Source organism: Carcharodon carcharias, chromosome 14, assembly GCF_017639515.1.
Source record: "Carcharodon carcharias isolate sCarCar2 chromosome 14, sCarCar2.pri, whole genome shotgun sequence".
Taxonomy (NCBI): domain Eukaryota; kingdom Metazoa; phylum Chordata; class Chondrichthyes; order Lamniformes; family Lamnidae; genus Carcharodon; species Carcharodon carcharias.
The window spans coordinates 114,229,936-114,257,274 of record NC_054480.1 but is presented as its reverse complement, the minus strand read 5'-3'; the positions used below and the strand labels follow the sequence as shown (position 1 = coordinate 114,257,274).

The 27,339-nt window shown below is 43.8% G+C and overlaps 1 protein-coding gene across 1 annotated transcript; it reads right to left on the bottom strand.

The window, feature by feature from the left end:
• Positions 1–4,703: 4,703 nt before the first annotated feature.
• On the bottom strand, positions 4,704–26,722 carry rx1 (retinal homeobox gene 1). The gene is made up of 4 exons (XM_041205509.1): positions 26,688–26,722; positions 11,636–11,913; positions 8,287–8,537; positions 4,704–5,147 (listed from the first exon to the last, which is right to left on the bottom strand). The coding sequence occupies exons 1-4, from the start codon at positions 26,720–26,722 to the stop codon at positions 4,704–4,706; spliced, it is 1,008 nt and encodes a 335-aa protein (XP_041061443.1).
• Positions 26,723–27,339: the final 617 nt, after the last annotated feature.

Genomic DNA, 27,339 nt, shown 5'->3' with positions numbered 1-27,339 from the left:
CAATCTCTTCTTTGCCTCCACCTATCATTGGCCCTCTATCCAGCTCTACCTGTCCCACCACCCTGCCCCCCCCACCAGCTTATATTTCACCACATTTCTATATTTCTGATGAAGAGTCATATGTACTCGAAACGTCAACTGTGTTTCTCTCCACAGATGCTGTCAGACCTGCTGAGTTTTTCCAGCTATTTTTGTTTTTGTTTCCTCAGCCTCTACCTTTGGCTGGAAATTGTCTTTTCCATTTACAGTGTTTGATTTTCCCCCACCATTTGAAGCTGTCTTGGGTGTTTTGCTCAGTATTGGAGTACATGTCTTGTTCAAAATGGCTGCACAACAGTACATTGGTTTTGAGCAGCTTGTCCCCTTCCTTCCATCAGCCCTACAGATCATTCCAGCTCTTTTTTTGTTCACCTTTGTTGATGGATAAAATAGGAAATGAATTCCCATTCTAGCTGTGAATGTTAATGGATTAATAACATAAACAGGAATTTTGTACAGGTGAGGAACACATTTGTATCAAAATAGTCCTGAGTGACAAACATAGCCCATGATGTAACTTCCAGTCTCTCCTTCCCTCTCCTCCTAGGATTACATTGGCTGATGTTCATTCTGGTGGTTGACCGCACAAGCTGCTTTGCATTAAAGAATAATGTTTTAGTGTTTGATATTCAGAGTTATAATGAAGAGTATACCTGGGTACATGGGCATACGTAGTTGATGGTATACATTGTTGTATACGTTGTTGAGAGTATATACATTATATAATAAGTTAATTTTTTGTGGGAAGCGTATGCTTACTTTTTTTGGTGGCTATAAATGCAGGGGTGTTTACCTCAGGGATGGCAAGATATTCTGCCAGAATTCAGAGTGGGAGAGGCAGCAGTGCTGGGAGTCATCTTTAGAAACATTGAAAATAGGAGCAGGAGTAGGTCATTCAGCCCTTCGAGCCTGCTCCACCATTCAATATGATCATGGCTGAACCTCTATCTCCAAATTGTACTCCCGCACTCTCCCCATTCCCTTTGATGCCTTTAGAGTCCATAAATCTATTTATTTCCTTCTTAAATATATTCAGTGACCTGGCCTCCACAGCCTCTGGGCTAGAGAATTCCACAAGATCACCACCCTCTGAGTGAAGAAGTTTCTCCTCATCTCAGTCCTAAATGGCCTACCCCATATCCTGAGACTGTGATCCTTTAACAGCAAGTTTCTGAATTTAATGTCATGGGAGGCAAGAGGAACAATACTGCCAACTGTACCAACCTCTCTTCTCCCCCCACCTCCCCTCAATTCTGACAACTCTCCCCATGAGTTAGGTAGACAGCCTACCACTCTGTTGATATTCCTCCTCCTCCTCCACCCCAATTCAAGTAACTCCCTCCATTCTCCATAAATATTGGCAGCTTTCTCCTCACCTTCATACATGAGTCAGGCACTTGATGCCAGGCTATCCACCACAAGAGCATCACTATTCACCACATATCTGCAACTTTGGGAGGAGGGAGAGAAGAAATTATTTACAAAAAAGCATGTCTCCAGGCATGTTTGATTCTTCCTTGAGATGGTTTACTTAATTGAATCAAATATCTCATAAAATAACATCCCCACCCCCCCACCACCCCAATTCTGGTAGCTGTTTCCCCTCCTCCCAGTTTCTCTCTCAACCACCCCCACCCCCCTCCCTCTTCACTCCTGATTTCCCTGCTTCTCCTGTTGGTTGCTGGCTGGTTGTCAGTGGGCTGACTGAGGGTTGACCTGACTACAGAGTTATGTTGATCGGTAGGGACTTCAATTTTCCTCTACTATTAACGAGATCTTTCTTTTAATTACCTATGCCAATGAAGGACAGGCACCAGCGCACTGACTGTCGGTTCCTATAGCTATACATTCTCCAGAAACCTTTCCACTTCGGTAGCATTGATGTGTTGGTTCTGTTCTTCTTCCTCTTGTGGAGCTCAAGGCCTCAGTGCACTATTTCATTGTATTGTATGATTTATACATCATAAATTATTTACATATATTGAAAAGTTTCCACCAAATTGCTGGAAAATGCATCAAATGAAGTGTTAGAGATCAATTTTTGGGGAGAGATTTGTAGGTTCATGTCTCTAACGCAGACTCAACCCACCCAATTAATCTCCTACAACCCATGTACTCTTTTCCTATCATGGACGTTACCTATACATTTAATCTTGGTCCACACCTCAAATTCACCTTCTCCCACCACCAGCTCCACCTCCCCCCACCTTTAATCTCCTGAGGGAAAATGATGTGTAAACATTCCCAAATCCCCAAATGTAGTCAAGCAAAACTAAGGTCTATTCTCACACCTCTAGGAAATATTAAAGGTATGTACTTATCAATGCAGAAGTTATTTGCTGTGCTTTACAATCTGTTTGTATTGTGACACTGACTTACTCAGTAACCAGATTCAATGTGATGGCAGACATTCTATGTTCTAGTTGGTCTGGCTTCCAGTCACAGCCAATATAAATTATCCTGATGATCTTGTACGGGATTTAGAGCACAGGACTTTACCTGATACTACTACTGGTTATTGCTTTGTGAAATCTTCCCTTGTTTTGGTAAATAGACTTCAAAAGTACCTCACTGGCTGTAAACTGCTTTGAGACATCCATTAGTCATGAAAAGTGTTATATAAATGCAAGACTTTACATAATGAAGCAGATTTCTGAGGCAGTTAGATTCCCTTTCTGTGATTTCAAGTTTTATTTAAGAACTCCTAAAAACTCAGAACAGAGACCCTGACCTCTGTGCTTACCTGCCCCGTCTTACTTTACCTGCCATCGCTTCTGTTGGAAGTCACAGACCTGAATACCTCTGGCTATTGGTGGGGAAATCCCGCCCCATGGTTTTATTTTCAAACAGTAACTAAACAGAAAGTTAGGAGATTCTGTAGAAGTTGAGTCCCATTGCTCTCACAACAATGCCAGTTGGGTCATTAATATTAGAGAATAGGAACCAGATGGTCCACTCCTGCTCCTATTTCTTATGTTCTTATGATGCTTTGCAAGCTTCTAGTGTAAAGGTCCTGGATTTGAGTTGCCAACTTTGGTTGGAAATATTCCTGGAAGTTTCATTACATGACTTCCCCTGATAGCCTCACCCATTCAAATAGCTTTTCTCCCCATCTCCAATATTGTTAATAATTAATAAATGAAAGAATTCAAAGACAATTCCAACAGATCATTTTGTTTTCAAGGCTTGTATAATGTTTTCCTGGGTTTTGCACAACAACATCCATGATTAATCTTTAATTCCTGGGCACTCCTGGCTAATTCTGGAGGATTGGCAACTCTAGCCTGTGGATCCATATGCTTGTTCACTGTCCCAGCCACTGCTTGCAGCAATCCAGATTTTTTCATAGGACATTTCCTACATATTTCATTTAAGCATGGATTAAACATCAAAAATTCCAGGCCCAATTACCATTTCCCTTTTAAAGAACATAGTTGTAACAGGAGATCCTGTTTGAGAGTATCAAAGGAAATACAGCAAGGATGGATAAATGGAATTAACACACAGATGTTCCTAATGTAGATCATGTTTTACTCCATATCAGAACTATGATAACATGACCTGAGAGTGTTTGATTAGATCTAACTGCTCTGTATTTTGAACTCATAATGCTTGACACTGACAATGGGTGCTTGGATGGAAATGTATTCCATTCCCCAGCGCCAACACTCCTCACTCTGATCAGCACAAACACTCAGACTAAAAAAAAGTTTCAAAATACATCAGAAGTACTAAGATGTGCATAAGAGATTCAACTGACACATTTTCATTGTAGCAGTGTTCAATAAACTGAACTTCGACTCAGGTTTGACATAAGATTACATATCATTGATCAATATTCTAGAACATTCTTCACATGAGATTCAAATAAAATTTATTCATAAGAAATCAAATGTTAGACCCAATGAGGGAGTACTGTACACAATTGTTGCTTGCTAAAGTTGACAGTTCTTTTCAAATAACTATTTAACAGCAATGTAGTCTTTTTTAAGAAGGTAATCTTTAAGACAACAAGAAACAAAAGACCACATTGATCCTCTCTACAGCATCACTGTATTGAAATCAAGATTCATCACACCATCTCCTACTGCTATTCATTCTCTTCCAGAATCTGAAAACTGTGGAAATCCTCGTCTTCCTTGCATCCAAAATTCTACTAGCTTTAATAACCTAAGCTTGGCATCAGCTAACCACTATTTTATGTTTTTTCTTCTACTCTTTACAACCTTGGTGGTGTCCTGCACTGTGGGCCTTGCCGCTTCACCTAGGTTCCTCAGTAATATTTTAAAAAATTGCACATTGTCTACAAGATTCAATAGATCTACATTGGGACAATAATGGAAGACAACATTTTGCTGTAGCTTCATGATGGTGGAAAAGCATAGCAAGCAGTGGTGTCTTTATATTCTCCTTTTAGCACTGGAGTGTCACCTTATTAATCAAAAGATAAAATTGATCCTTTGGCTTGTAACTAAGACCAATCAAAATTTGTAGCTTAATCGTATCCCAGGTTACAGTGGTGGCCTTTAAGATCCAGGCATTTGATGTTGTGACTATTGACTCATGATGGTTGAAGTTATTTTGGAGTTGAAGGCTGTCATCATATTGCCATGCCAACCAAGAAATTGTTCATTAACAGTCTGTCCATGGCTGGTAACTTTCCATCAGATGGGTTGCCAGCTTTTGTCAATAGACTGAATATGCTCCTTGGCTTTCATCCTTAAGGAAGCAATGCTGGAACTTCTCTGGTCTACATCTTCCAAAGGATATTTGTCCACAAATGTTGTTGCACATTGGTAGGGTGGAGGTCCCATGGACTGCATTGTCTGGGCCATCGGTGGTGGAGAATTTAAGAACGTGTGACCTGAATAGCTGGTCTGTAAGCCTTGAGGTGCCCCTATGAAGCCGGGTATACTATGGATAGAGGTTGCATTAGAGATGGGAGATGTCAGCCAAGGATCCAATGGAAGGGAATTGCTCATGGGTCCAACACTGGAGGGCATCGGTGGTCTACTGAAGGACAACATGGGAGAATCATGCAATTTCATTGTGCTAGCCTCTATCTTCTCTTGTCTCCTCCACTTTGCTCTCCTATTTTGAAACCATACCTGTGATTTTAAAAAAAACATTTTGAAGGGATGATTTGTACAGAATATATAATGCACATACTAGCTTACACTCCCTTCATGCACCATGTCCCCCCATCACAAAATTTTCTGCTCTCCTCCCCTGAAAGTTCTGATTCACGTTGAGGTACAGTTACCTGGGCACTGGCTTCCCTCACAGGACTGCACCCAATTGCCAGTTTCCATAATGGGGGCAAAACAGCTGATCTTCAGCTGGTACCCCAGCCCCACATCTATTTCCTTTAGAAGTCAGTAGACAGTGACATAAAGTGAAAACACTGGCTGGTTTTCTGGATTCAATTAACGGAAAGACACTGAAGGAAATGCTTGAACAAAGAGACCGAGAGGTTGAAATATATAACTCTCTAAAAGGGCAAGTATGGCTGAACAAAGCCACAACAGAACTTTGGATTTTATAAATTGGGGCCACAGAGTACCGGTGTAAAGAAGTAATGATGAATTTGTAAATAATATCGGTCAGACCATGGTTAGAATAATGGGTGCAGCTTTGAATGTCCCATTATAGAAAGGACATTAAGTACATAAGGAGTGTAAAGCATAGACTCACCAGGATGATGGAATGGGAAACTATAGTTTTGGGAAGAGAGTTGAGATACTGGGAATCTTTAAAATTATGAAGAGTTTTAATATAGTTAGTTGGAGACTTAGCAACAAGAGGTCAGCAATTTAAAATTTCCACTAAGAAACTTAGAAGTCTGGTCAGGCAAAATCTCTTTACATGGAGGGCTAATATATGAAATAATTTGTCACAGTAAGTGGCTGAAACAGAGATCATTTCATCTTTTATAGGAAAAACAAAGCAGGATATAAGGGAGAGTATTGGCAGTGAGATTAGTTTGGATTGCTTTCGCAAAGAGTCACACAATGGGCAGAATGGTCTCTGTCTGTGATGTCAACTTCAATGGTTCTATCCTTAGCTCAGAAGTGCTGAGGCCAATTGTAGCCCCTCAGTGTCCTAGCTGAGATTAACATGGCAGAACTTGAACTGGCAGCATTGGGTCTGTTGATTTATCAGAATGCCATAGATTGCCTCACCCACTGTATCACTGGGGAAACATCCAAAGTAATACAAGGAAAACTGTCCAATTTGGATTTAATTACCTAGAGCGTACACTTCAATAGAATGAATATTTTATGGCTTTAGATCCACCCAACATATGGCTTCATAAAGGACATGTTCACTGTGACACGACGGGGATTTGTATTAATGGGTTTCATTCAATTTCAAATAATATAATGAAAATTGATTGTATCATTTGAAAATAGGGGTGGGCATCGAGCGATAGGGTTGGGTCCTATCACCCTGGGCCATTGAGAGTGCCTGATGTTAACGGCAGCTTTCTAAAACAGGAAGGTTGGCCATTCCTAACTGCGATGGTCAGAAATGTTCATCCTTGCCAAAGATATCTGAACAATTAACAGAGAAAATTCCCTCCATTCACCTGCCACTGGTTTAGGTCATAGAGTCATTAGGTGGAGAGCAACTGGATTAGACTTCAAGCAGAGACAAAACTACGAGCACCAAAATATTGAGGCAACTTAGGCAGAGAAGAACCAGAATGTATATTTGTTGAACATAATTACATTTTTTAATCATTTCCTGTAGTTATAATATTCAAGAGGAGTCAGAGAGATAATCCACAACCGATTGAAGAAGGCCGTTCACTGGTGCATCTAGTACTCATAAATTAAGTGTTCCCGGGCACAAATCCCCCCTCACCCCTTCTCCTGAAGGTGCAGACGTCTGCTGGGGTTCACTTCAGTGCTTATTGACCACTGTCCAGTTGGTCGCTCAAGTGGTTGTTGTTTATGTGTAAGCACAAACAATTGGCCAAGTCGCATCCAATCTGTAGTGTATGGAGCAGGCCATATAATTCATCAGTGACCCCACTTCTTGGGACAGCCTTAAGTTTTTTGGTGGGCTCCAGGCAGAATTTCCGCCGATATTTGGGAGTTTGCGGCTGTAGAATGGGACATGGCGGCTGAGGCAAGATCGTTTCCTGCAGCTGCTTAAAGGGGCAGGCAATCTGAGAAATTATCGTAAAGGTCTCCAATTTCCACTGGTAGATTCCACTAATTGGCTAATTTGACAATCAATTTTTCTCGCATCCATTTGTCATCTGACCTCAGACCTTTATTTTCTTTCCTCGGTCATCTCACCTCCCTTAGCAACACTAAATGTCTGTTGAATGCTGCTGTAAGTAGTGTCCAATGTTGAAAATAGAATTTCCAGTGCTTCTTTTCCAATACGCCAAAGCCAATTAAGTACTTTTGGAGCGTAGTCAGTGTTGGGAAACACATCAACCAATGTGCAAACAGCAAGGTCCCAAAACAGCAAAGAGATAATTGACCATTTGATTATATAAGGTCTGCCCATTCACTATCCCTGTTTCCCCTATCTCTCTATTTTCGCTCTTGTGTATTATTTCATTTCCTTTTTCCTTGTGTAACAGTTTGGTTCTGTTTTTTTTTTGCTATTTCTGTCCCTCTGTTTTATTGCTTTGGTTCTGTTCTTTGTGTGTTTTCTCACAATCTTGTGTTCTCATTTTCATTCTACTTCTCTCTGTTTTATATGATTTTCTCTTGTCTCTTATTTTTCTCCCTTCCTCTAGCTCTATTTCCTCCCTTTTTTCTCTGTACATTTTCTATCTATACAGATGTTTTGTTCACTCAGTCTTTCCCTCTGCTGTAGCTATATTTGTCTTTTTCACTTCTAACAAATTTCCACCCTCAGTGTTCTCATTCCTGGTTCTCTTCCACTATAATATCCCTCAGCTATCCTCCTTCTTTCTAGATTTTGTCTGCCTGTATATCATCTCTCATTGTTTACTGGATTGTCATTATTTCTTTTTCACTGCTTTCTCTCTTGTTTTCTCCTTCTGTTACTTTTCTGTGTCCCCTCTTTTTTCCTCTAAATCTGTTACATTTCTTTTCTTTCTGTTCATTTTTCTCCATCTGTCCCTCTCTCCCTATCCCTATATAGTTAATATTTTTTTCTTTATTTTCTCACTTCTCTGACATGCTCTTTGACGGCTCAGCACCTCAATCCTTCTCTATTTACTTAGCTCCACTCCACTGCTTCACTTTAACGCTGTCTCACCTGGACCCGGACCTCAGGGAGGTTGACCTTCATGGCTAGCTCCTCTCTGCTGTACACATCAGGGTAGTGGGATTTCTCGAAGGCTCTCTCCAGTTCATGGAGCTGGTAGGTGGTGAAGGTAGTTCGGTTTCTCCTGTGCTTTTTCTTGGGTGGCTCCTCGTCCATTTTCTGGTCGGCTTTCTCCTCGCTCTCTGTACTGCTGGTGAGCTCACTGAGATCCTCTCCACATTTGTTCAAAAAAACCCTGGAGTCTGAGGAGGGCAAACAAAACATTAAAATGACAGAAAACATTTCCAAAAGTTTAAAGATCAAACTTGCCTCAACAAGAAGCGGTTATTTCATCAATTGAGACCAAATCACAGATAACGATAGTATTAAAATCTTAAACACAAAGCGGCTCCTTAAAATTTTTTGCACATTTATCCTAAGTTTAATTAGAACCATAAATTGATACACTACAGAATGAGGCCATTCTGAACTTCCACATTTCACTCTGCAATGTTTTGTTTGATTTCAAATTTGTCATTTTGCTGGAAATATAATAACCACAGCTCAACATTTTGTGCATTTTTTAAATATCTAATTGAAACTGTTAGAGCACAAACTTTCCTTCAGGGTTTATTCCCTACACAGCTCACCTGGCTTCCCATCCCAGTTAATTTGTATTTGATTCAACTATTTAAACTGGGACTTTCTTTATGGGCATTGGGTGATTGTGAGTCACAAAGCAGAGGAATTCCATGAAGCCTTGAATTCCTTATCTCTTGCACAGGGCATTGGTGAGACCACATCTACACTGTTGTGTACGGTTTTGGTCTCCTTACTTAAGGTGGGATAATCTTGCACTGGAAGCAATTCAGAGAAGGTTCACTAGGCTGATTTCCTGCGATGATAGGTTTGTTTTATGAGGAAAGATTGAACAGGCTGGGCCTATACTCATTGGAGTTTAGAAGAATAAGAAGCAATCTTGCTGACAGGGTGAATGCTGAGAGGATGTTTCCCCTCATCTCAAACTAAGAGGCACAGTTTTAAAAAGTCTCCCATTTAAGACTGAGATTAGGAGGATTTTTGTTTTCTCTTGGAGGGTCATAAGTCTTTGGAATTCTCTTCTGCAGAGAGCAGTGGGATTGGACCATTGAATATATTCATGGCTGAGTTAGACAGATTTTGGATAGATCAGGGAGTCAAGGGTTAACGGGAGGCAGGCGGGAAAGAGGAGTTAGGGCCACCATCCGATCAGCCATGCTCTTATAAAATGGCAGAGCAGGTTCGATGGGCCAAATGGCCTACTCTTGCTCCCAATTCTTATGATCTCCGGATCTCCAGCGCCTTGACACCAACACGCTCAAGTAGGATCTAGCGGATTTGGAGCGCCTCGATGCCCTGTTATCCCCAGATCCCCCTCTGTCTCTCCGCTCCCACCAACGCCTCCGCCCGCCCCCCACATTCTTGCGCTTCTGTATCGGTCCCTTGACATGGAAGCAATTCACTGGCCGAGAAACTGCAACTCAGCAATGTTTCTGAGAGATGGGTTAAAATGCTGGTTTGTTAAAGAGACAAACGAATTCATCCGATGGAGCAAAGCGTTATAAAAAAAAAACCGAGACAAAAAAACTCAAAAAATGATGAGCAAATAACATAACAAAAAAGGTCAACAAAATATTCCAAAATGTTAAGTTTATGGAAGGTACTGAGACTTTATGAACAGATTTATGAAATTGATTGTATTAGAAGGGGAATTAATTTCAGCGAAACTCAATAAAAGAAAGTTTTGGCAATGAGTTTGGAGCTCTGAAGCTGGTTTGTGAGAGGGACGTTTGCATGGATTCGTTAACCAATTGCGTGATGTTACGGCCTGGATAAATCTGGACACAGTCTCCGGGTAGACGATTCCGTGAATCTCCCTATACCTCCTTGCAAATATGATCACCGAGTTTTAGGGGGGGGGGGGGGGGGGGGGGGGGTGGTGGGGAGCAGAATCCCAATTCACAGTGCGCGCCCCAACAAACGTAAAACAAGCAGGTCCTACTTGCTCGGTTTAAACAGAACAGGTAAATGAGAAAGCCGAAATAAGAGCAAAAAACTGCGGATGCTGGAAATCGAAAACAAAAACAAAAATAAAAACATTAAACAAAAACAAAAATACCTGAAAAAAACTCAGCAGGTCTGGCAGCATCTGTGGAAGGGATGCTGCCAGACCTGCTGAGCTTTTCCAGATATTTTTGTTTATGTAAATGAGAAGCCGTTTAGTTATCGAGCTTGGATCTGATGCTGAGGAGTTGCATCCTGGAGAATGAGACCGCCTCTATTTCTGTGCTTGTTTCTGTATTTCTAGACTTTTAACAAAGTAATTTGGCGTGAATTGTTCCGAATTCCGAGATACTCATGGCAAAAAGGCGAGAAGAGGCAAGTCAACAGAATCTTTTAATGCGGAGAGTCCGCACACCCCCACTGAAATATTCCCAGGAGATGTGTTTATGGAGCAGGTTACCCATCGGTGTTGTGTCAATGGAAAATTAGCTCTTCACCCAGATTTGATAAGGTCGTGCAATGACTGGGATTCCATTTACTAACATGCCGTTCAGTGTTAATGCGGAAGATTATTTCTCTTCAAAGTTCTGGTTTTACGGCGAGAGGTGACTTCCTGGTCGGGACCTGACAAACTTCTCTTAAACCAGTCCATGAAATAGCACTTTCCACCATTAAAAACCATTCCTTAATCCCGCCAATTTCAGGGAACTGGGCGCCCAAATGACAGAATAATTCAAGTTCCACTTTGTCTCTGAAAGTATTAGAAAATTCCAGGTCATGGTGCAATTTTTAAATTGCATGAATATACTTAATAATCTTTAAAGCCAAGAATTGAATGGATTGCGTTATTACTAGAACTAATTTATACTGAATTTAGTTAATAATTATATTGTGTTTAATTATATTATGTTTTCTGGGTCTTGACTAAAAAGAAAGTTTATAAGAAAAGATGTGATTACAAGGTCTCCCATTGTAACGTGAAGTATCTAGTTACATAATGGGGAAATGAATAATATAACGACCAGATCGAAAACTTTCTGGGAATGTATCTGTATTTAAATTACCTGTGGCAGCGCACAACAGGTCAGAATGTTCAGCACTGCTACAGTTTGTTAATTGTATTGAATTTTGGTTCTATTTATGATTTTGCCGATTTATATTACCTTTACTTCCAAAGTGATTTTTGTACAACTGATTAAATTTGAATGCTGATAAAGCTTGAGGTATTTATTTCCTTTTGCGCCGCTTCCACCAAAAAAAAAAACAGCGACCTAAAGTTGAAGGGAAAATTAGAGCTTTGGGTCAAGGTGTATCTTACCGTCCAAAGTGTGAGGCCGATCTGTCACCTCCTGGAGCCCGAGGCCAGGGATGTGGTTGTAGCAGTCAGTCTGCTGGGGCTCCCCCTGCTCTTGAAGGGATTTGGAAGTGAGGGGTGAGGAGCTGAGCAGGGATTGATCCTTCGCAAATCCCAGGATCACGTCGATGCTGTGAACTCGCGAGCAGGCGCCTGGGCTCTTAACCATTTCGTGGAAGCTGCGGGGCGACAGGCAACTCTCGTCCATGGTGTTCATTTCAGCCCCGAACGACGCATCCGGGCTTCAGAAAACACAAATCACAAGCGAATGAAAAAAGAGAAAAGAAATCTTTGCAAACACTTGGCTTACAATTCTGCTGCAAAACAATGTTCAAAGGAAATCCAATCGTATTTTTTTTTAAAAGTTGCAATACAAGTATAGACTTGAAAAGCTTTGAAGACGCATTATTGCTTAAAACAACAAATGTAAACACATCATATATTATATATTCATAAATAAATATATTATATAAATAAAAACGTTTTTGTTGTAAAAATGACCCGACAAAATAAGAAATAAACGAATTACAAAAAATAGCAGAAACTCTGAATTTAAAGCGTTGGAAGTTCCCAGTCGCGCCAGTTAACAAATTCATAATGTAACAGGCATTTTTTCTTCAATGTAAAAATATTAGCAGGCCGGGAGGGGATCTCAAAAGCAACCAATAAAGTCTCAAAAAAATGGGAAAATATTTACCTCCAGTTAGATGAAAACACAACCTGAAGCCTTCCACAGTTGTGCAGAAGTTCCGGGAAAGCGTCGCCCTGCTCTCAGTGATAGCTCCCAAAGGGTCCCCACACTATTCCCAATTGCAGTCCCTCAATCTTTTAAGCTTTCCAGATGTCGGTATACAGTGTGTGTGGTGGGTGTGTGGGTGGGGGGGGGGGGGGGGAAAAAAAACCCCAGGATTAGTGGAGCTGATTATGAGGCGAGACATCCTCTTGCCAGTGATTGGCACGAAGATTTTTTTTATATATAAATGCAGTAATTGCTGCAAACCGTTCGCTTCAAGTTGTATATGCGAGAGGACGGCTTCTCTTAATGAACTGTTATCTCCATCGGAAACCTTCACTTTGTAAACTGGTGACTTGGGTGTGAATCAAATATTGAGACAACACTTTCGTGTTTGGGTATAAGTGCCCTTCCCTCCCTCCACATCTCCATGTCACTCTCAAGTTCGTTCATTAACACAAAATGATTGGGGCCCCTCTCTAATTAAATTTAATACAATTTAAGCGAGAGAAAGCTACATTTTTCAATATTTGAATATTTGAAATGTTTAACATTTAAAATGCATGTCGGAAAGAGCGGCACAGTCTGCATTTCCTTGTGCCTATTTGTATCGTGCTAATGGAACGGAGTATCATGTTATAGGTAAAAACGAAAAACGGTGCTTTAAGTCTGATACAAAGACTGACGAGGCTAGAAATACGAAACAAGTCAGTAAGTGTTTATAATAAAAACAAAGGCGGCTTAACCTTCGCTGTTTTCCCTCTTTCAGGACTTCCCCACGACCTGCTTTCACACAATGGTGATCTGCTTGACACATTTGTACAATAATTCGGACACTTAATACTTCTGGAATAGTAGGCAAAGTGTTACAATTCGAGTTTCTATAAAATTCCACTCATTTTTTACAGTATGTAGGATTAGCTCAAAAAGTAACTCCGATCCGAAACATCGCGGCTTCATAGGTTGCTAGATTTCATTTTGTATTTTTTGATTGTAGGTAAATATTAACTTTCATTCTCAGCAACCGAGGAGATTTGGGAAGGTATTTAAAGTTACTCCGATCCTGTTAGTGAATTTTTAAAAATTACTTTTTAGTTACAGGTGAGATTTGACGATACTTGATACGATATTTGTCCAAGCATTAAGGATTTCTCCTGTACAGAAACGCATTTGAGAAACGTAGATGAGTGGATATGTCTAACATCAGAGAACAGCAAAATCCAAATCAGCCAAAGAAATCAGACAAAAACCAAAATGCTGTGGCTGCTGGAAAACAGAATAGCAGAGAGGCATTTCAGATTCGCCAAGCTAGAGCTTCCCTTTCCTTTTTTACAACTCTAGAGAATCGTAAAAAAAACTTGTATTTATAGTTATTTCTATACAATTTAGTAAGAAAAATCAGACAAACTAATGCTACGATTAATACAAAGCTGCTGCAGTGAAAAATTGAAAACAGGAACGGGACATCCCGTAAAATAACACCTCCCCTTAGATACCAACACTGGGGTAAAATAACTCCCTCCCCTTAGATACCAACAATGGGGGTAAAATAACTCCTTCCCCTTAGATACCAACACTGGGGGTAAAATAACTCCCCTTAGATACCAACACTGGAGGTAAAATAACCCCCTCTCCTTAGATACCAACACTGGGGGTAAAATAACTCTCTCCCTTAGATACCAACAATGGGGGTAAAATAACTCCCTCCCCTTAGATACCAACACTGGGGGTAAAATAACTCCCTCCCCTTAGATTCCAACAATGGAGGTAAAATGACTCCCTCCACTTAGATACCAACACTGGGGGTAAAATAACTCCCTCCCCTTAGATACCAACACCGGAGGCAAAATAACTCCCTCCCCTTAGATACCAACACTCGGGGTAAAATAACCCCCTTTCCTTAGATACCAACACTCGGGATAAAATAACCCCCTCTCCTTAGATACCAAACACTGGGGGTAAAATAACTCCCTCCCCTTAGATACCAATACTGGAGGTAAAATAACTCCACCCCCTTAGATACCAACACTGGAGGTAAAATAAACCCCTCTCCTTAAGACACCAACACTGGGGGTAGAATAATCCCCCCCCCCCTCTTAGGCACCAACACTGGGGGTAAAATAACCCCCTCCCCTTAGGCACCAACACTGGGGGTAAAATAAACCCCTCCCCTTAAACACCAACACACCGGGTAAAACGGGTGACTTCCATCCCAAGTTAATAAAATTCATTCATTAAGTACCCCCCCCCCGCAACATAAGATGGTAATAACGCTGATAAGATCGGGATAAACTTTACCGCTTGTTATATGGGTTAAGATAAACAATTAAACTGATAATATTTCATGCTTAAAATGAATCCCCACGCATAGCCATTAGACGGGAGCAGTTGTGTGTTGTCTGTCCTCCGATCCGACCTTTGCAGGTTATAACGAAAGGACTTCTGACTTAAATACACAGTGTTCGAAAATATTGCCCAAAAATAGTTTCTAAAGGAGCACCTTCCAAACTCCTGACCACTACCATCCAGAATGACAACGGCAGCAGGCACATAGGAACACCATTACCTGGAAGTTCCCCTCCAAGCCACTCACCATCCTGACTTGGAAATATATCACCGTTCCTTCACTGTCGCTGGGTCAAAATCCTGGGACTCTCTCCCTAACTGCACAGTGGTGTACCTACACCACAGGGATTGCAGAGGTTCAAGAAGGCAACTCACCACCACCTTCCCGAGGGCAATTAGGGATTAGGTATTAAATGCTGGCCGAGCCAGTGATGCTCACATCCCACAAATAAAAAAGAGGAAATCCAACAAATTAAGAACTCATTTTCCTCCGATACAAATTAATTTGCCTCTTTCTGATTTAGATTGATATTCAAGATAAAATCTCCCAGATCGGGACAATTTCCTGCTCTCGCCCTACATTAGAGCTCAACAGATCTGTGGAGGCAGGTGGAATGTTTTAAATGAAAGAATTAAAGAATAATTCACAGTCACCCTGAATCATTGGCTCTGAATGCATGATATTGTGTTCTATTATTGTATTATGCGACTGTAATTAAAAGCCTTCCAGAAATAATAGTGACTTTATTGTGAGTACAAAGTTGTGTTTGCAATTAATTTGAAGGAGAATTTAATAAGCGATTAAGTGTATAATGAAGCCTTTAGTTCCAACACGCCGCTTTCTGTTGTAATTGGCCCTCGTTCCAGGGCTGGTAATATGTTGGAATTCTGAACAATGTGTGGGAAAGTGAGCGCCGGTAAAGGAAGTTAAATGATTGTGAAGTTTTTGAAGGCTGTTAGAATATGATGAACACTCCGTAAATGCATCGGTTTTTTTTATATAAAATAGGTCAGATAGAGGGACGCGGTCTCTTTAAAAGAATTGTACCGGAGACAATGAGAGCTGCCGGGGTCTGTGGAGACTCCTCTAATCCCCTCATTACTGGGAACGGATAGAAGGCGCACATGTTGTGAGTCTGTATCTTTTTTTTTGTTTCAGAGAGAGAGCTACAGGTTCCGAACTTCAATCTCTTTCCACACTGCAAATTCACATGACAAGAATTTCAGATTTTAAGAGCCGAAACAAGAGGGTTTCCCAGTGAGAACAAATAAACCCACCAAACATCACTTCCGATCAACGGACGGTATCTGAATATCTGTGTAATGAATAACAGAGTAAGCAGACTGAGTTGATATGAATTTGTGTAGAATTCGACTCGCTACTTAAATAAATTGGAAATAGATTAATATCAAACAAATGTTCTGTCCGTGTTAATTCGAATGAATGTATTCCTATTTAGCAATCTGACTTTAAGGAAAATAAACATCACTTTTGTTGATAGGTTTGCAATCTCTGATTAGTTTATGTAGATGCATCTACAATCAAATTGTATTTTCATGACTTTTAATATTTTGAAAGAATGTGTCAAAATCAACAGGCCCTCGCTTCTGCCGGCAATTCCAGGCAAATCGGCCTGCATTTCATCAGCAAGTGTGTGTCTGTGCGTATGTCTATGTCTGAGCGTGTGTCTGTGTCTGTCTGTGCGTGTCAGTGCATGTATCTGTGTTTCTGCGTGTGTGTCTGTGTGTATGCATTTGCCTGTGTGTGTCTTTGGTGTGTCTCTATGTGTGTTTGTGTGTCTGTGTGTGTTTGTCTGTGTTTATCTCTGTGTGTATATCTGCGCGTGTCTATGTATGTCTGTGTGTATGTGTATGTCTATGTGTGTCTGTGTCTTTGTGTGTGTGCCTCTATGTATGCCTGTGTGTGTCTGTGTGTGCGTCTGTATGTGTGTCTGTGTGTGTTTTAAACTATTTTCACCTTGCGTTTGTCAGATAACAGGAATTTGCAGTGTCAGAGGGACAGACAGGACAGCAGTGATTCTGAGAGAAGATGCTGTCCCTGTTCATAGGAACAGGCCTCGTCACTTCATCAGCCTGAGAATGAAGCCACAAGGAGTTCTTTACAAGCTAAAGGAGATCTTTCTGACACTCAGCCTTTCTTATATCCCAAATTTCAACTGATCTCCGCCTCCACGTTTATAAAAGAATCACGTACCTCCTCACTGTTTAACTTCCCTGGGCTACATGAAGCTCAGAATAAGCCTCAACATTTTGGAAAAGCTGAAAATTAAAGATGAATGCAGCCTCATGACAAAAGAAGGCATTTATATAGCACCATTCATGACTGCAGGAATCCTCAAAGGGCTTTACAGCCACTGAAGTACTTTTTGAAGTGTAGTCACTGCTGTAATGTAGGAAATACAGCAGCCAATTTGCACACAATAAACTCCCACGCACACCAATGAGGAAAATGATGGGCTTATATTAGTAGTCATATTGGTTGAGGGATAAATATTATCCAGGACATTGTGGGGAAATCCTGCTCATCTTTAAAATAGTGCTGTGGGATTTTTTTTAAATATTCACCTGAGGCAGATGGTGCTGGATTTAAAGTTTCACTGGAAAGCTGCCCCTGACTGTGTGGCAATGGAGTTTCAACCTGAAGGTAAGAAGGGTGTTGGGGGGGAGGTGTTCGATGCTTTTGAGAACCCGGGAAACACAAGAAGTTAGAGTAGGGGTAAGTAGATTTTGACTTTGTGTTTTTGTATAGAGTGGGAATGGCCAATGGGCATCTTGTTTCTCATCTATCTGCTTCTACTTCTATTGAGGTGAATACAAGTGGACAGGAGTTAACCACATGCCTGTTCGCTATCACCCGTTGAACACTGTCCACTTTCACTCAGAGTTAACATTATCCTGATTTTAACACAGTGGAGATGTAGAAAGGAGGAAGGGTGCACAGGGCAGGCTTTTTGAAGCTTAGCAGGGACAAGGGAGAAAAGATGTGAGGAGAACTGACCCAAGTAGTATTGATAAAATGATGATTGTGACAAGAACAGGGGTCAAGGTTAAAGGTGAGAGAGTTCAACGAGCAGATGACACTCTCTTATTGAAGTTCAACTCAAACAGTTTCCAAATCTTTAACATGACAAGTAACAACATGTCAGAAATGCTTAAAGGATTGTGTTTATTGAGAGAGCACAACTGTGAAACAATAGTTACACAAATGAATTCAAAGCATATTTTACAAATATTTTCAATATGATAGAAAAGTGTTTCATAATTCTGCTTCACTTTGTTTCAGGTTCTCCTCTTTTTCCCAGTACTGCCTGGTGCTGGGGTCCCAGCCACATTCTGACACTTCACGAACCCTAACTCTGCAGGTACCCTGGGAATCCAGCAGAAACACTGGCATTCTGCGACCTTCCCCTTAATGTTAAGGTGGACCATGTTGTATGTTGCTGTGGTTGTCTAAGGAAGAGGTTCAGAGGCATAGAATCTGAACAGTAACTAATTATTGTAGAACATAACTATGTACAGACATACAAGACAGTAAGCTTCTTCAGTCCAAGCTATGAGCTTTATCCATTCTACTATCAGACTACTACTAGTCATGTGACTCCCTTTACATCACTATGCTGGCCGTACTATTTCGTCAGTCCACATTAACACTTTCAGTTCTGAACACCCTAATACTACAAGGTTCAGGTGGACAAGGGTTTTGCCTACATAGAGGCATTCTGGCTGATTTGTCCCAATTCCTAGCCCCAGGATGCTGAGGCCAATTGTAGCCCCTCCCCCACCCCATTACTAACTATGGGTAGGCTGGAAATCAAACTGGAGCTGGGGCAGGGGATGGGGCTAGGTGGTGGCTGACGACCTGTTCAGTTTTGGTACCTCACAGCTGTCTTTGTAGGTGAGTCTTTTTTTTGGCAAATAATTTGCCGTCATCAGGCCTGTTGCAAATTGGAGTTTCCACCATCTCTGGGTGTTCTGCTGCAAAATTGTGATAATGGGACAGAAAATTACACTGCAAGGGTTCAGTGGGGAAATCATATTGTAAATCTCATTCCTTAGCTTTCAGGGATGTCTTGAAAGAGGCCATTTGGCCCATTGTGTGCCCCTTTGAAAGAGTGAATCTTCCTGGCTCTTTCTCCATTGCCCTGTTCATGTATATATCCAATTCCCTTTGGAAAAACATTATTGAATGTCCCTTTCAGACATTCCAGATCATTTAATTTCATGTTTTAATAATTAAAATATATCTCTGACAGAGTGAGGTAACTTGAGTGGAAACAAGGTTGAAGGAGGGGAGATCTCTCACACTGTTTCACTATTCAATAGCCCCTGTTGGAGAGCTGAAGTGTGCACATTTCCACCTAGCGTCTATGGATATTAGCTGAGAACTGTGATGCCCCCTGTGGTTGAATAGGCTTCACCTGCTCACCCGCTCGTGGATCTGTATTCAGGCGCAAACAAGGGAAGGTGAAAACTGGGAGGAAGTGGGAGGATTTTGGCCTTTTCAGTTGGAGTCTGGTATGCATTGATGACTGTGTCTCAGCACTGATAATCAGTGCTTGGTAAACTCAAGGTTTCTTCCATACAAACGATACAGAAATGGCCCTACACAGCCCATGACTGATGCCTAACCTCCTTAACTCAAGCATCCACTTAATAAATTAATATAATTGCATTTTAGTTTTCAGCGGGGTGAGTGGTAAATTGATTTGTCCCTGCAGAGGGGATTTAATAGTTTCATCACTTTACTATATTAATACAATACCGCTTTGCTGGTTTCTTAATTACATTAATTGAAGGCAAATTGGTTAAGAAGGAGCAACGTACATGTCAATCCGCTTACTTTTATCAGATGACAACATAAGCTGCAGTGATCCTATTAACTGTAAAATCTGCTAACACTTAAAGGAGCTGCGTCAGCGCACTGTAGCCACGTGAATCCCCAGCTAAGGATTTAATGTTTTTTGGTTCACTTAAAGTCCGATTGAGAGAGACAGGATAAGAAACTGGGGAAGGAAGAATTGCTTCAGCCCCAGTTTCCTACCCACTCCCCCTCCACCTGAGGACCCTGGCTTAATGCCAGGGTGTCAACCTTGCTTGGGTATTTCCCAGCCGCCCATTCTTCATGTAAGAGTGTTGCCAGGTTATTGGACAAGGAGAGGCATCACAGTCACAACATCCCACTCCACAAGGGAACATGGGATTTTGGAGCAGGAGTGGACAATTCAGTCCTTCAAGCCTGTTCTACCATTCAATAAGGTCATGGCTGATCTGGTTGTGGTCTCAACTCCACTCTCCTGTCTGCACCCCCACATAAGCCTTGACTCCCTTGTTTTTCAAAAATCTATCTAACTCGGCCTTGAATAAATTAAATGACCCAGCCTCCACTGCTCTCTGTGGAAGAGAATTCCATATACTAGCGAACCTCTGAAAGAAAAAAATTCTCCTCATCTTTGTCTTAAAAGGGATCTCTTATTCTTAAAATGTGTTCCCTAGTTCTAGTCTCTCCCACAAGTGAAAATATCCTCCCGGTATCCACCCTATCAAGTGCACTTAAGATCTTATATGTTTCAATAAGATCACCTCTCATTCTTCTAAACTCCAATGGGCATAGGCCCAACCTCTTCAGCCTGTCTTCATAGGATAAGCCCTTCATCCCACCCCCACAACCCCCCAAAATATATCCTCAATTGATGTACAAACCTGTACACATTTTCCAACCATGTTCAGGAAACAGGAATCCTGGACTGAGTCTCCCCTCCCTAGCCCAGATGGCCAGCTATAGTGCCCCGTACTGCAACCTACAGCTGAGTTCAGCACCCTTGACAGACCCCAGGCTCAGCTCCCAGGCAGAATAGTGATTCATTGATGAAAATCTACAAATTGAATCCCTAGCTTTTGTTGATGGTTGAGTAACAATTAAATGGAATTGGGAATATGTAAATTATAAATATTATAAAATCAATTTAAATTGAGAAGATTGAGGCAAGTTTAATTTTGATACTCGCTGTCATTCTCAAAAGAGTTGTTCTAGATTTCTCTTATTAACTCTCTGCTTACTGCAGCCAATGCTGCTTACTGCACACCTGTCCAGAAACTGGGATATGGCTGTTAACTATGGGAGTAGGATCATTTTCTTCAGGGGCTGTTACTGACCAAAATGGAGGACAGGATTCAGAACAGTGAATTAATTGGATTTTGGTTTTAACTAAAATGCAAAGATGTTCCATCTGATCTCCTCATACTTGCTTTCATTTCTCCTTATCTTAACTTGTCATATCTTTTTGATGGCCTGTGCTTTTTTTATTTTTTATCTTTTCATGGAATGTGAGCGCTGCTGCCAAGTCCAGCATTTATTGTCCCTGAGAAGGTGCTGGTGAGCCGTCTTCTAGAAACTCTGCAGCCTATCTGGTGTAGGTACATCCACAGGGCTGTTAGGGAGTTCCAGGAATTTGACCCAGCAACTGTGAAGGAATGGTGATATAGTTACAAGTCAGGATGGGACGTAGCTTGGACGAAAACTTGTAGGCGGTGGTGCTCCTGTGTACCTGCTGCCCTTATACTTCTAGGCAGAGGTTGCAGGAATGGCAGTTATTGTCAAAGCAGGCTTGGCACGTTGCTGCAGTGCATCTTGGAGATGCTACGGACTGTTGCCACTGTGTGCCATTGGCTGTGGGAGTGAATGTTTAAGGTGGTGCCAATCAAGTGGACTGCTTTGTCCTGGATGGTGTCAAGCTTCTTGAGTTTTGTTGGAGCTGCACTCATCCAGGCAAGTGGGGAGCATTCCATCACACTCCTGACTTGTGCCTTGTAGATGGTGGACAGGCTTTGGGGAGTCAGGAGGTGAGTTACTCACCACAGGATTCCTAGCCTCTGACCTGCTCTTGTAGCCACAATATTTAAATGCTTAGTCCAGTTCAGTTTCTGGTCAATGATAACCCCCCAGGATGTTAACAGAGTGGGATTCCGTGATGGTTATGTCACTGAATGTCAAAGGGTGATGATTAGATTCTCTCTTGTTATAGATGGTCATTGCTTGGCATATGTGTGTTGCAATGTTACCTGCCATTTGTCACCCCAAGCCTGGATATTGTCAAGGTCTTGCTGCATTTGGATATGGACTGCTTCAGTATCTGAGGAGTCACGAATGGTGCTGAATATTGTGCAATCATCAGCGAACATCCCCACTTCTGACCTTATGATGGAAAGAAGGTCATTGATGAAGCAGCTGAAGATGGTTGGGCTGAGGATACTACCCTGAGGAACTCCTGCAGTGGTGTCCTTCCACTGAGATGATTGACCTCCAACAACCACAACCATCTTCCTTTATGCTGGTTATGTCTGCAAACAGTGGAGAGTTTCCCCCTTGATTTCCATTGACTCCAGTTTTGCTAGGACTTCTTGATGTCACACTTGGTCAAATTCTGCCTTGGTTTCAAGGGCAGATACTCTCACCTCACTTCTGGGGTGGAATTTTCCCAGAATTGCATTAAGTACGGTAGTGGGCGGGTAACATGGAGTCCTACCCGACAGCGAAAATGGTGGGTTTTCACTTTGTATCGTCCCGAGCCCGCCTCATTATTTATGCACTCCTGGGGAACACGCTGTTTCCATGGTGGGCGGGCTCTCATTCACCCGCTCGCCATCACCCTGTTGTTGCATCATGCAGGCTGCCATCTTTAAATGACAGCCACCTGCACACCATTCATCGCTACCAGCTCACCAGCGGTGCCCGGGAGACATGGCCAGCAAAGGGAAAAAGACTGCAGCCCCCCTGCTTCAACGACGGGACCCACAAGCAACTGCTGGATGCCATGGAGGACCGCCAGGATGTGCTCCATCCTCTCTCTAGCTGCAGGATGGGCAGAAACATTACAAACCAGGCTTGGGAGGCGGTGGCAGTGATGGTCAGCACAAACGCCCTGCAGAGGAGGGCAACCACCCAGTGTCACAAAACGATGAATGATCTCCTCCGTTCCACCAGGATAAGTCACTCTTCTCATCACTCCCAACTCATACACTCACAAACCCATCACACACAGGGCCCTCACTCACTGCTAGTGCTAGGGACATCACCATTCACTCTTTCACACACACCGTCATTGTCTTCATCCTGTCTATGGGACCGCTCACCACCCACAGAGGCCAGACATACTTATCATCTGTCCGGCAAGCATCCTGATACATTCTCCCCATCTCTATCCATGCAGGACAAACTCACTCACAACAGGAGGGAAAGGCCGCAGATAGGTGAGGGATGCTGGAGATCAAAGTTCTGACAGAATTCGAAAACAGAGCCATTCAGCTGGCCAGTGATGACCGGGACTGGTCCTGTGCTGACGGTGAGGTCGGCGCTACTCTACCAAGTGAGGATCCAGCAGTGCAACATCCATCAGACAACCATACTGTGAATGATGTGTCCTGTTTCACAGGCCACTGCCATGTACTAATTATCTCCCCTTGCATTCTCAGGCATATCTGCCAAACAGCCGACAGAGTCCACAACAGAGAGCGTCCAATCAAGCTCCGAAGAAACCTCTGAAGAGAAATCTGAAGATACCCTCCCTGAAGTCCCGTCACAGTGCTCACCCATGTCCTCCACCAGCAGAGACACACACCTCGGTGGGACCTAGCTTTAAAGTAGCCTTGGGATCACAATCTGGTGAGCACACTGCACTGCCTGATCCACAGCACGTGGAGTCAGGGACTTCTCAGGTCCATGGTACTTGGAGGACTGCTGGAGACCAGAACGTTGCTGAGTCCGAGTCAGATGATGAGCCTCAAGACTCGGTCATGTCACAATTGCTGGAGCTGCGAAGGCAAGCTCGGGAAAACCAGGAAGAGATGTCCGCTGCACTCCTCAGATTGCAAAGCATGATGGAGGAGTCCACCCTCCTTCAGGCTGAGGTGGTAGCACCAGCATTGCACCACGGTCAACACTGGCAGGATGGTGGCTGCCATGGAGACCTTGATCCAGGACATCACTCCTGCACTGCAGCGCGAGCTTAACTCCATCGCTGATGCCATAGTTAGCCTCCAACTGTGTATATGAGAGAGGGGTGCTGGGCAGCTCAATCTCACTCGAGCTACCCCTTCTCAAGGAGTGGGCCTGGGGCCGTCAGGCACCCATAGGGAGGAGGATCAGCAGGTGCACGCTCTGGGGCCATCCACCCAGGTGACTGTGGGAGTGACCGGCCCATCTGACTCCCCTCTTCCTTTGACCTCAACAGCTCCAGCTTCACAGGCCGAGGAGGATGCAACTGCTACACAGCAGGACCCCGAAAGCAGGCCCGGGTCCGCCAAGTCTCGGTCCTCCAGAGAAGGCCCTCCAAAATCATCACAGGCAGGGTGTCACAATCAGCAGACTGCCTCCACCTCCGCTGTGGATGTCTGAGGAGCAACAAGACGTAGCAGCAGGGCTAGAAAAATTAGGTAAAAATAGTTGCACATCCTGGCCATGGGTGTTGATCGCTTATACATACTGTTCACTATTTTGCATAAACTCCTAAGAATGTCTCCCTGCCTATGGCTCCTTGTTCTGATGACCAGTGTTCGTGTCACTCAGATATGAAATCTTTCTACACAAGTTAAAGGCAGGTGTCTCAGTCCAGGGCCTCTTCCCTGTGCTCTGTGTAGCTTTCAGACCACAGTGATGGTCCAGCCTCACACTCCCTGGAAACATTACTGATGCCTGCACCTTGGTGGTGCTGGTCATTGCAGCCAGAATGTAATGGGCAGGCGCCATAGAGTTCTCTCATACTCTCTGTGTGCTCTCAGCACCTTTAAAGTGGGGCTGGCCCCCATCACACCAGCATCTGCAACCAGTGAAGCTGTGCACCAGCTCCTGAAGGGCTGAGGTGCTGAAGGCGGACACAACATGAGATAGGTCTAAAGCTTCATGGCTGCATCTCTGAGATGACCCTGATCAGAAAGCGCAAGCGAGCTGCCCTTGGCCAGACAGGAGCCAGGCATTCTCAGAGGCTATCTGAAGATCTATGGAGTATCCACACTGCATGTTGTCATCATCCTCCACGATCCTGGCAGCTATGAGGGCCTCCCGAATGCGACTACCTCGTCTAGCCAGTGCGACAGCCTCACCCCGTCATTGCTGCCACCGAGGACCCCCTCACCATCACGCAGCAGACCAAGACGATGAGTGACACTCTCTGTGGACTGTATTGCAGGGCCCCACCAGACCGGTCCAGGCATCACAACTGCATCATCAGCATCCTGATGGTTTGCTCCACCAAGTCGTGAGCTGATGCATGAGCCTCATTATAGCATTGCTGTGCTGCAGTTTGAGGCCACCATACGGGTGTCATCAGCCACAGCCTCTGCGGGTAGCCCTTGTTCCCAAGGAGCCAACCCTGCAGCCTCTGTGGACCCTGGAAGACTCCAGGGATCTGAGACCGACTGAGGATGTAGGCATCATGCACACTCCCTGGAAACTGTACACTCCTGCAAGATGCGTTTCTGGTGGTTGCACACCAACTGCGCATTCAGTGAGTGAAAGCCCTTGTAGTTGATGAAGTCCATTGAGTGTAGCCACGGAGACCTGAACACCACATGAGTGCAGTTAATCGCACCCTACACCTATGGGAATCCCGAGATCAGGGTGAATCCAATGGCCCTTGCTTCCTGGCTGTCCCAGTCCCTGGCGAAATTGTGTGCATGGAGAAGATGGCATCTGTGACCTCAGGGATGCATTTGTTGGTGGCAGATTGTGAAACCCCACAGAGGTCACCTGTGGAGCCCTGAAAGGAGCCACTGGCATAGAAATTGAGCGCTGTGGTCACTTTCACAGCCACAGGCAGTGGATGCCCTTCATGTTCCCTTGGCGCCAAGTCCTACAGTAAGTGGCAGATGTGAGCCACCAGGTCCCTAGACATGCGCAGTCATCGGTGACACTGGTTCTCAGTCATCTGCAGGAATGGCAGACGGTGCCTATAGACCCTGGGTGTCACTAGGCACTGAACAGCCTTGGCTCGCTGCCGCTCCTGGGTAGCATGTGCGGGAGCCCCTGCTGCCCCTTCTTCCTGAGATTGCTGCTCCTGCCTTTGCATAGCCAGGAGCATCAGTCATTCCCTCCTCCATCGTCTATGGCCTCTGTAGGCCATCAGGCGTACAGCTAGGTCATCAGGATCCATGATCCTGACATGGTCCTCCTGAAACATGAAAGAGAGAGAGATGCGGTTATCATGGCTGTACTTAGCACCTTTCCTGGCTCTGTCTGATCACCCATTAATGCTTCCCAGAGAGTACTGGATGGCCCTTGGATGGCCAGAGATAAGTGAGCTGCATGGCTGCCATGTTAACATGCAACATGGGCGACATTGGTCTAAACCGGGATGCTAAAATTGCAGGGGCTGTGAGTGCCTTCAGCAGTGACTGCTATGTGGCCCGTGTTGGTGAGGAGATTGTACAACGTGTGCAGTCCAACTGTTCTGCAGTCCATTAAAGTGGCGGTGGACTCCAAGTCTGTGCCAGGAGTGGGGGTGGGGTGGTGTTGGGCGTGGTAAGGTAAGGAGTGCTTGGTGGCCCTTTGACAGCACTACATTTCTTGCATGGGCGGACAGGCTAGGAGACCGACCTCAATCATATCACTGTGACTGTACCTTATCTGTCTGAGTTGCAGAGGCATGGTCAGTTTATATAGGTGTCCCTAATGCGTGGCCACTTCCCTCACTTACCATGACCCCCACCTCGATTGCCTTTGTGCGGGATGCAGCGCCAGGGCAGTACTTGACCCCCCACACCCACTGACAATGGTCACCTCCAAGGCTGGCCAGCACTTTCCCGTCGACGCCACCCCCTCTCAGCAATCGCCTCTGAGGCCGGTCAGCACTTGCCCCCACATCCCCGGTGCCCCTGAGGCTTGTAAACATGGGCAAGCTGTGGAGAACACTGCTGCTCACTCACCTCTGTTCCCCAAAAGTGAAGGCCCCCAAGTGCATGTCGCCTGTGTGTTGTTGTGAAACATGTTGGCTTGCTTTCCCGCCAATGTGGATGAGCGATACAATGGGGTTCCAAGAGCCTGGTGGCATGGCCTTTTAATTATATGTTGATGTATTACAATTAACATCCTGCCGACTGATGGCGGGAAACATGGCTCGCCATTGGTGGGCTAAGCGAACAATCGCAACCTGCCTTTGCACCATATTTTCCAATCACGCCATCTATCACGCCAGCTGCCAGCGGGTTCGGAAAATTCCACTCCTGGAGTTCAGCTCTTTTGTCCATGTTTGGACCAAGGTGAGTAGCCTTGGTGGAACCTAAGCAGATGAAACTTCATGAGGTCCAGAGTAGATGTTGAGGACTCCATGTGCAACTTCCACCCAACTGTATACCACTGTGCTGCCACCTCTGCTGGTGGGACAGGACACAACCAGGGATGGTGATGGTGGTGTTGGGTCGTTATCTTTAAGGTATGATTCTGAGAGTATGTTGCTTGACCGGTCTGTCCCAATTTTGGAACTAGCCTCCAGATGTTAGTAAGGAGGACTTTGCAAGGTCGACAGAGCTGAGTTTGCGGTGGTCATTTCCAGTGCCTTGGTCAATGCCAGGTGGTCCA